At 42.0% G+C, this 11,128-nt stretch overlaps 1 protein-coding gene across 1 annotated transcript in view; it reads right to left on the bottom strand.

Annotated features, from left to right (window-relative positions):
- Nucleotides 1-3,346: 3,346 nt before the first annotated feature.
- The window catches only part of Pold3 (DNA polymerase delta 3, accessory subunit), a 49,105-nt gene continuing 41,323 nt past the window's right edge, over nt 3,347-11,128 (bottom strand). Inside the window, exon 12 of the mRNA XM_048360191.1 lies at nt 3,347-3,781. Coding sequence (XP_048216148.1) covers nt 3,582-3,781 — 200 coding nt within the window. The 3' untranslated portion in view covers nt 3,347-3,581. The remainder of the gene's footprint in view (nt 3,782-11,128) is intronic.

The raw sequence follows: 11,128 nt of genomic DNA, 5'->3' as shown, positions 1-11,128 counted from the left end.
CAGTAAAAGCCAGCAAATACTATTAGTAAGGAAACAACCTGAGTTGTTACTCCTCTTCTATTCATTTTGCTCTTTTCTACAAACTTCTTAGCAGGACCCCATCTTCTCTCAGCACATTTCCAAACTCTAGTCTTTAGAATTTAGGTTGAAGACTCTAGTCTCTAACCCAGTCCTTCTCTCCATACTCCTGACAAGCTCTCCTGCATGAGAACTCTTTCCCATTCCTGTGTGTGTTTATGGGCATGCAGTTTCAGATTTTAGTATGGTTTTAGTATGATTTTACTATGGTTCTTTAGACTCTTGTCCAGGGTGAAGCAGAACATCAAACCATTAAGAGCATGTGGGGCTGGAGATATGGCCTAGTGGCAAGAGTGCTTGCCTTGTATACATGAGGCCCTGGGTTCGATTCCCCAGCACCACATATACAGAAAATGGCCAGAAGTGGCGCTGTGACTCAAGTGGCAGAGTGCTAGCCTTAAGCAAAAAGAAGCCAGGGACAGTGCTCAGGCCCTGAGTCCAAGCCCCAGGACTGGCCAAAAAAAAAAAAGAACTTGGATGGGGGAAGAACCCATGTTTCTGTCACTACACTCGCATAAGACACTAGGTTCATTGGATTGGCTTGGTTCTTTCAGGGGTCCTGAGGACCAGAAACAAATTCTGTGGTTTTGGTTTATTTGTTTTGTTTTTGTTGCCAGTCGTGGGGCATGGACTCAGGGCCTGAGCACTGTCCCTGGCTTCTTTTTGCTCAAAGCTAGCACTCTACCTCTTGAGCCACAGTGCCACTTCCGGCTTTTTTTCTATATATGTGGTGCTGAGGAATCGAACCCAGGGTTTCATGTATACGAGGTGAGCACTTTTACCACTAGGCCATATTCCCAGCCCCAATTCTGTGGTTTCTATTATCTTCCAGTGCCCAATCAGAGGTCTGGGCACACAGTAGATAACAGAACAAATGCGTTAATGAATAGTAAATATTGCAGTGCCTCTATAAACATCACTCTTCCTGGTGGTTTTTTTTTTTTTAAGTTAATTCTTTAAAAGCCTTTCATAAACTAGCAATAACTCCCTCTTCCCCTTATGGTTGGATACACAGTAGGATGCATTTGAGAGTGCACCATTTGGGTCAAATCCTTAATACAATTCAAGATGGTAGCCAGTTGTATCATTTATGACATCAGAAAGGAAGTTGCTGTCTGAGAGCAACCCTGGACCAAATTTCTACATATACATTGGCTCACACTTGGCCCACAATAATTCATTTTAGTTCTATTTTGTTATTAAGAACCTGAGGCTCAAATTTGCCCGAAGTCAGTTAGCAAGAGATGAAGCCAAACTAATATAAGGTACAAGACCTGGACAAGCTTTTCCTCTAAATGAACTGAGAAATGATGTTGGCTGAAACTAAGATTTCCCAGGGGGCTGAAAAACTGATGAAGGAAGCAAATAGCCTGTCCATCTCAGACTATGGGTATACACTTTTAGCAACATAAACTAAAAACCCGCCTTGTTCTCCTTCAAAGTTTAGATAATTGCACGCACTGTTGCTGGCCTGTCAAATAACACAGTCATCAGACATTTGGTTTAAAACACTGTTTTAAAACAACTTCTCAAATTTATTTAATTCATGTGGGTAGCGTGGGAGAGTACTATATAAAATCAAGAAATAAAAAAGCAACCACTCAATAAATACTAAGCCTCACAGACAGCTCAGGGTTTATGCAGGTGCTAGGCATAGAGATCACAGGACATGCATTATCCCTTGAAAGATGGAACTCCAACTATAACCAGATTTTTCTAATTCAGTCAGTTTTCTTACAGAGCCCAGTGAAATACTTTTTCAAAAAGACTGAACTGTTGTTTTTCAATTTTCCACTCCTATTTAGAAAAATGACTAGAGGGGAATGACAAAAATAACCATTGAAAATGAAGGGATTCTTCTTCAGAGATTTTCTTGTCAAGCTTTACGTCCAGGCTTTCCATTCCTTTTCACTGTTAAAAAAAGAACTGGTTTTGGAGTATGTCAACCTTTCCTTAGCTGTTATCCAAAGCCTCTGCCTTTGCAAGTCCTTGTCCTGATGCCAGGGCTCCTCCCTCAAGCTGCTAGTCTTAACCATTAAGTCCATGGTTGCTAAAGAAACTCAAGTTAACCTCAAAGCCAGTCACAATCATAATCTTCAGCAATCTACAGCTGATTACTTGCTAATGACACAGGCCAGGCTGAGGCGAGAAAAGAAGTCAGAAGGCCCTTGTCTGCCATGGGAGAGTCCCATGAGTCCCCCTTCTCCAGACCTCACTGTGCCAGATCACTGCCATGCACCTCTATCCGTCTGCCCAGTCGAAATGCTTGATACTTATCATCTGAACAGATGATTTCTACAAACAGGAAAGCAAACATTTCATTTTCCATTTAGATCCACTAATCAGTCAGCCCTTCTCTAAAATGAGTGAGTTAAAATACCAAGAAACAATTATCAGTGTATAAATGGATGCCTAAAGTTCTTCATCGACTTCCTGGAACCCTACTGTTTCCGAAGGTCCAGTTTTCTTGTACACTGTCTGTATAGAGTGTCTCTTCAGTCTTCATCTCATTGTGGGTTTTACTCTCTAGGTACGGAATGGAAGAAAGGGAAGCAAGAAACCACACAGAGCATAGGATTGCACACCTGTGTCAGCAACCTCACAACTCCTCTCATATCCATGTTGACTCTATGTAATTTTTGGTGGAGTTGAATTCATCATTAAATTTCTTTTTGTTCTCTGCCTGAGGCTTTCTTCTAACCACTAATTGAAGCTTTTATGAAAGGGGAAGAACACAAACAATGCCTGGTCCTCGCCAGGTGTCAGTGTTCTATGGTAGGGAGAAAGAGAGTTACGACAAGATTTTTGTTTCAGCTTTAGTCCAACAAAGGTTGAATAGATTTACAGAAAACAGTTTATGGACTTAGGGAACATAGTATGTGAGTGGGGAGAGGATGGGGTGGGGGTGGTGAACACATCCAGTAGAATTCATGGACAAAAACATTCACATACACACAGAACAGAGGACTAAGAAAGAAATGGGTGGGGTCTAGTGGATAATTATGCAATCAGTTTCAATTTAATTTTGGAGTGAATTCTCTTATACTGATCAAAGGCTGTGCTTTAAAAATGTGCTGGGCACCAGTGGCTCGTGCCTGTTATCCTAGCTACTCAGGAGGCTGAGATCTGGGAACATAGTTCAAGGCTAGCCTGGGCAGAAAAGTGAGACTCTTTATCTCCAATAAACTACTTAAAAAAAAAAAAAAAGCCAGAAGAGCTATGGCTAAGGGACAGCGCCCAGGTACACACACACACAAAAAATTCAAACCCTGGGACCAGCACACACAAAAGTCTTTAGAAGGTAACAACTTTTTAAATATTCTTTTGCCTCCTATTTCCAGGTGACTCTTTGGTCAAAAACAAGAAATATATAAGCCTCACAGATGGAAGAACAGTCTTGATTCAGGTGAGGCGAGGAGCTAGGTGAACTTATACAGTAAGTGAGAGTCTTCTTGGTCTTGTCCTCTGACCATTCCACGTCCCTGACTGGCAGAGATGGTTGTTCATTTCCTCTGGAAGAAGCCAGTGATGGACACTTGTCTGCTAGCTTTGCCCAGAGCAGCCCCTTTCTTGGGGCCCTTCTGTTCCTCTTTGGGCTCTTTTTTCACAGTCATGGCAGGAGGCCTGTGCACAGAGGATGTCTTCGTCTTAATGTCCTCTTCACTATCTGTGCAAGACTCACTCTCAAAGACTTTTTCAGTCACTAGAGAAAGGAAACAATGGGACATGGGTGAGTTGAGTCATTTATCAAGACAATGACATGCTTTTCTGGTGCAGTACTTAAAACTTTCTCCTGGGAAATCACATTCAGTCTCAGTTTAGAAAACATGGACTCAGAACTCTCACACCTTTCAAGTGAGGCTGAGAATTAACACCCATCCCTCCTCTTTACTTATGATGTCTCCTGCCACCTAATGGGCCTTTATCATTTAATCGTCCAAATCCTTTTTGAGTTTATTATGTTGGCTAGCTTTCTGAGCTCTAAATTAGAACTGCATATCTCAAACACATACTCATACACCTACACCATGCTATGACTGGCATCTTGAGTCTTACCTTCCTGACTATCCTGGTCTGTGCCCTCATTGTGAACATCCTAAGTATAGCTGGCTGAACATTAGCTACTCAACTGTTGCTTTTAGTCAAATGACTACTAATTAACCCAAGACTCAACAATCTACATTATGAAGGTAACATTCCTGAGCAAAACCTATTAAAGGACACAGATGTTTTAAAAAAGGACAATGCCAGGATAAGAAACCAAAGTTGTGTTTGTGTGTGTGAACGTACACACACACACACACACACACACACACACACACACACACACACGCTTGCCAATGGGGCTTGAACTCAGGGCTTACGCATAGTCCCTGAGCTTTTTGGCTCAAGGCTAGTGCTCTACCTACCCCTTGAGCCATAGCTCCATTTTCAGTTGTCAGCTTTCCTATTTCCTCCCAGTCACAGGCACAATTTGTCTTTCCTTCTATCATTAAAATTCCCCAGGCCCTCCTGAGAGAAATGTGAAAAAGATCTATAACACTGAGCAATACTAGAAGCAAACCCCAGAGGGCAACAGAAACAGTGGTTTGTAACCATGTTTTCCCAGAACTGAGAGTCTCTTCAACACTACTGCAGTGCACATGCAAATCACAAATCACAGCACTGAATGCTTTCAGTCATTTTCATCCCTTCTTGTTGTAGCAAATGATGGAGAAACAGTGAAGGAAAACAGCTAAAAAAGAAAGCCTAGATGGGCACCAGTGGCTCACATCTATAATCCTAGCTACTCGGAAGGCTGAGATCTGAGGACTGCAGTTTGAAGCTGCCTAGGCCTGGCAGGAAAGTCCATGAGACTCTTACCTTCAATTACCCCCAAAAGCTAGAAGTGGCACTGTGGCTCAAGTAGTAGAGTTCTAACCTTGAGCACAAAAGCTCAGGAACAACACCCAGACTCATTCCAGCCCCACCAAAAAAAAAAAAAAAAAGAACCAATATACATAATAAATGCTCAAAGAATAAAAGTGAAAGCATTTTCCCCCCATTAAAGAACAATGATGGGGCTGGGAATATGGCCTAGTGGCAAGAGTGCTTGCCTCCTACACATGAAGCTCTCGGTTCGATTCCCCAGCACCACATATATGGAAAACAGCCAGAAGTGGCGCTGTGGCTCAGGTGGCAGAGTGCTAGCCTTGAGCGGGAAGAAGCCAGGGTTGGTGCTCAGGCCCTGAGTCCAAGGCCCCCGCCCCCCAAAAAAGAAGGATGAGATCTGAAGATGTGGCTTGAAGCCATCTAAGCAATATACTCTGTGAGACTCCAACAAACTCTCCAATAAATCTCTAGTAAACTACACACACACACACAAAAAAGAACAATGATAGGCACAGTGTGGTGGCTTACACCTGTCATCCTAGCTAATTAGGAGGCAGAGATCTGGAAGATTATGGTTTAAGGCCAGAACAGGCAAATGGAAGTCCACAAGACCCCCATCTCAATCAATAAAAAGTTGGGTAAAGTGGCAGGCTCTTGTCACCTCAGCTATGCAGGAAATGTAAACAGGAGAATCACATTCCAGGCCAGCCTGAGCATCTAAAGGTAAGAGTATTTGAAAACTAACCACAGCAAAAGGATTGGGCATGTGGTTCAGGTGGTAGAGAGCCTTGCTAAGCAAGCAGAAGGTCCTGAATTCAAACCCCAATCCAGAAAAAATTATGAGTGCTTATTGATCACTCTTCATGATTAAAAGGTATTAGTCAACATTTTCTAGAAGCACCAGGTATTAGAATTATAAAAAAAAATCTTAATATTTGCTCTAACATTTACATACTTTTAAACTTCACCACACATCAGACTCACCCTGGAGAACTTGGTTGGGACCTGAGAGCTTGTTTTTTACTTTGTTTTGTTTTTGGTCAATCATGGGACTTGAGCTCGGCTTGGGCGTTGTCTGAGCTCTTCAGCTCAAGACTAATGCTCTCTACTACTCTGAGCCACAGCGCCACTTCCACTTTTCTGATGGTTAATTGGAGGTAAAAGTCTCATGGACTTTGCTGCCTGCGCTGGCTTTGAAATGCAATCCTCAGATCTCAGCCTCCTGAGTAGCTAGGATTACAGGGGTAAGCCACTGGCATCAGCAGAGCTTGTTTTTTTTTGTTTTGAACATGCTCTGAGGACAGTAATGCTGCTACTTGGAGTATGACACTGTGAATCAATGTTCTTTCTCCTACCCCACCCCATTAACAGGAAAGATAACCTCTTCAGGATATTGTCTCCTATTGAGAGAACTCTTCAATGCTATTTTCATCAACATCTTACCATTTTTTTTTCTTTTTTGAGGGACTAGAGTCTAAACGCAGGACTTCACACTTGCTAGACAGATGTTCTACCACTTGAGCCACATCCCCAACCCCTTTCGTTGCAGTCATTTTTTACACAGTTTCATGTTCTTTTTGCTCACTGGTAACGTAAACTGTGATCCTCCTAATTAGGCATGCATCGCCATAGCATGCCTAGCTTACTGAGATAGGGATCTAACTAGCTTTTTGCCTGGGCTATTGCCTGGGCTAGCTTTAAAACAGGATCCTACCAATCTTTAATTCCTTAGTAGGCTGAGATTACAGGTATGAGTTACTTCACACTGCCTATTTCTCCCTTCTTAATGGGATCTTGCTGGAGGTCAACTGGCCACTGTAGCCCTTCATCTTTACCTAGTCCTACTGGGGCTATAACTATCTCCTCCCTAAGTGTTCCTAATTTTTACTCCTTGAAAGTAAAAACAACAACAACAACAACAACAACAAAACATCTAAGTCTTTAGACAAAACCACAATTCACTTTGATGAGTTTTGCCCACTTAAAGGGGACAGAACTGCTAATTTTACATATATAGTAAGTGATTTAGAAGGCCTTCCTATTCAAACTGTGCTCCTCAGACCAGAGGCATTGGAATCTCCTGTGTGCATTAGAAATATAGAATCTCAGGCTGGGCTGAAGCTCCATGGTAAAGTACTTGCCTGGCAGGCATTTGGTTCAATCTCTAGTACCAAAAGGGAAGACAAAAAGAAACGTTGAATCTCAGGTCCTACCTCCAGCCTACTAAACCAAGTTTTAACTTCGGCTAACACAAAATCAGCAAACTAAGAAATGTATCACTTTTGGAGGATTTTTAGGGAATGTCCATAAAATATGATTAGTTCAGCAAGCATAATCCCAGAATATCTCACATGTATCTTCAAAAGTATTATGTACCTTGATTAATGGGACAAATCTATGTGTGTTATTTATTCAGTATCTCAAGTTAGGAAAGTCTGAAGAGTCACCTAAGGAATGGCTTACTACTCAGTGGTGGTGTATGCCTTTTCTATTTCTTATGCTGTATGTACTCCATGTTCCAATGGCAGTGTGTCTACAACATTACACTTAAGCATCAAGAAGTTCATTATTTCACTTTTTTTTTTTTTTTTTGGTGTCGGTAGTGGGGCTAGAACTCAGGGCCTAGTGCTCTCTAGACTGGCCTTTTCTCAAGGTTTGTGCTCTGTCACTTGAGCCACACCTCTACTTCTGGCTTTTTGCTAGCTAATGAGAGATGAGTCTTAGCTCTGTCTGCCTGGGCAGGCTTCAAACCTGGATCCTCAGATCTAGATCTGAGTAGTTATGATTATAGGAGTGAACCAATGCCACTGAGCTTTCACTTTTTTTCTTCTTTATTGTCAAACTGAAGTACAGAGGGGTTGCAGTTTCATATGTAAGGCAGTGAGTACATTTCTTATCCAACTTGTTACCTCCTCCCTCATTTTTCCCCTGCCTCCCCCCTCCCCATTTCCTTCTCTCCCCCATGAGTTGTACAATTGGTTTACACCAAATGGTTTTATAAGTATTGCTTTTGGAATGGTTTGTCTTTTTATCCCTTGTCTCTCAATTTTGGTATTCCCTTTCCCTTCCCTAGTTTCAATACACATATATATAGTATCCAGGGTACTAAGATCAGATCCAGTGATAGAAGGGGTAAAACCACGGGAAGGGAATACAAGAGAAAAAAAAGGTATGGTTTCACATGGCATGTTGAAAATAATTACAACAATGATATACCACTTGTTTCCAGAACTTGGAGTTCATTTTTGCTTAGCATCATCTTATGTGTTCATACAGGCATAGCTATTGGGCTATTGTGTGCTATGACTATCCTAAACATGTACTAATTATTCCCTATGAGGGAAACCACAGAGTCCATGTTTCTTTGGGTCTGGCTCACTTCACTTAGTATGATTTTTTTTCTACCCAAAAGATGACATGCAAGACCACACTAAATCCACCAGCACAACTATATTTATTGTAGCACAAATGGTCATTTCTAAAATATGGAACCAACCCAGAGGGGCCCCTCAGTAGACGAGTGGATCATGAAAGTGTGGTACATATACACAATGGAATTCTATGGCTCTATCAAAAAGAATGACACTTCCTCCCATTTGTAAGGAAATGGAAGGACTTGGAAAAAAAATCATACTAAGTAAAGTTAGCTTTCACTTTTTTTTTTTTTTTGGCCAGTCCTGGGGCTTGGACTCAGGGCCTGAGCACTGTCCCTGACTTCATTTTGCTCAAGGCTAGCACTCTGCCACTTGAGCCACAGCGCCGCTTCTGGCCGTTTTTCTTGTATATGTGGTGCTGGGGAATTGAACCCAGGGCCTCATGTATAGGAGGCAAGCACTCTTGCCACTAGGCCATATCCCCAGCCCAGCTTTCACTTTTTAATGAAGTGCTTCATTGTTGATTGTGTGTGATGCATTGCTTGCAGGAAGTTGAAAAACAGGCAGAGCAGGACCAAACAAGTATCTTAAGCAGCACACAGTTTACCTTGAGAGTAAAAAGAGTGCTTCTACACTCAAAGCTGGAGCAACCTCAGACTACACAATAAAGATTTCAACTTAAAAACACAGGACTTTTATTGTAACCGAACAACATGCCACTGTCCCTTACGAAAACCTGGTATTGTGTATAATATCAGATTCCTTTTTCATTCAACTGCTCATTCACTCCTCTCAAGTCCCTGTTGTAAATTCCCGGAGAAGGCAAGACTAGCTTTTTAAGCCCACAGAACCAAGGTGATCTAGCACAGTGCCGGGCAAGCGAGGCCCCTGTGCTGGTATAGCTGGAAGAGTCTAAAGCAGAGGAAAGCAGAACTCCTTTCTTAGTGACCAGAGCCAAGATTCATTAGGTTGTGCTTGAACTAAAAACCTTACAAAAAAGTGCTATAAAAGCATTCTTCATCACTGCATTCAAGATTTTTAGCAGTCCTGCTGGAGACTGGAATGCAAAGGAGTCCAAATTCCACTCCTAGCTAAACTCCAGTGCTGTTTTCAACAAAGCAGTAATTAGTCGCAAATACCTAATCAACGGTCACAAAATATTTTCTTCTCTGAGAGTAAGAGCAGGGGAGATACAGTGCCAACACTTGTCTTCTTCCAAGTAAAAGGAGAAAAATAAGAACTTCAATACTATACATATTTTGCCACCCATGGCCAAACCACTGTCTTGAAACTTGAATATTGAAAGCAAACAACAAAACAAACCTACTCAAAGTCCAGAATTCACAAGGTCAGGAGACATTTGGCACAAAAAGACTGATTTCTACATTAAGGAGATGTATTCTCCTAATCACATATGATGAAATGGCAGAGGACTGGGAGGTGGGGACAGTGGGGCAGGACATACAGCCACAGAATGTATTCTCCAGCTTTAATAACCATGTTGCCTAGGAATTATTCTGCTGACTGCAGAGCTAATCAATCTTTTAAATACAGAAACTTGAACTAGAAAAGGAACATCATGAAGGGGATGGGACATCTTCTCTAGAAGATCTGAGCTGAAGCAAGTGCTTCTTCAACAGGTGCTTCTTCAATGGGTAAGAGGTTGACAAGGCAATTCCACAAGGGTATAGTGTTGGGAGCTGGGCTCCACCTCACTGGACCTCAAGTGCTAACTCCTAGAAGTTTCACAAGTCTGGTATAATAGTGAGAAGGGTAGAAGCAGCTAATGACTCTTTGCCTGAATTCTAATTCCTCTCCTGGCCTTTGTAACAAGCACATGCTTTTACCTAACATGGATCACAAAGAGGAAGCACCAAGAAAGCAATGTGGATGAGTCATACCCATCTAGAACAAATATGATTAAACACCAAAGGAAATTTTTGTGTGGGGGGGGAGTGGTGGTGGGCAGAGGGGGGATGCCATTACTGGAGCTTGAACCCCTGGCCTAGATGATATCCCTTAAGATTTTTCACTCAAGGTGGTGATCTACCACCTAAGCCACACCTCCACTTCTAGGTTTTTGCTGGTTAATGGGAGATAAAAGTCTCACAGCTGGGTGCTGGTGGCTCATACCTGTAATCCTAGCTGCTCAAGAAGCTGAGATCTGAGGACCATGGTTCAAAGCCAGCCCAGGAAGAAAAGTCCCCCTGAGATACTTTTACCTCCAATTAACCACTCAAACATGGGAAGTGGAGTTATGGGTCAAAATGGTGGAGCACTAGCCTTGAACAAGAACTCAGGGATAGCATTCAGGCCCCAAGTTCAAGAGTCACAATTGATAAAAAAAAAAAAAAAAAAAAAAAAAAAGTCTCACATAATTTTTGCCCAGGCTAGCTTCAAAATAAGACTCTCAGATCTCAGCCTCCTGAGTAACTAGGATTATAGGTATGAGCCAGTGGTGCTTGTTAAGAAGACTCTTGGTTCTTTCAACTGAGAAGTTGCTTTCCCACTGCTCAAATTTACAAAATAATCACCCTAAAAGTTCCTAAATGTTTTTCAATGTTTAGGAGAACACCCTAACTTCAGATTATCTCACCTGATTTTCATAACAACCCCACCAATAGGCAAAATATTTTACCTCCATTCTAAAGACCAAGAAATTCTACCAGGGGCAACACGAATTTTAACCAAGATGTCAAGGCTTACTTTTATGGTGTATGGCCTGACAAGAGCCCAGGAGCTCTGACTTCACCTGGAGTTTTCTCTACTCTGCCACTCCAAGTGTGGGCCAAGGACGGTAGCAG

This window comes from Perognathus longimembris, chromosome 13 (genome assembly GCF_023159225.1).
Source record: "Perognathus longimembris pacificus isolate PPM17 chromosome 13, ASM2315922v1, whole genome shotgun sequence".
NCBI classification, from domain to species: Eukaryota; Metazoa; Chordata; class Mammalia; order Rodentia; family Heteromyidae; genus Perognathus; species Perognathus longimembris.
The sequence above is the reverse complement of the archived record's forward strand: the minus strand, read 5'-3'. Positions and strand labels throughout refer to the sequence as shown.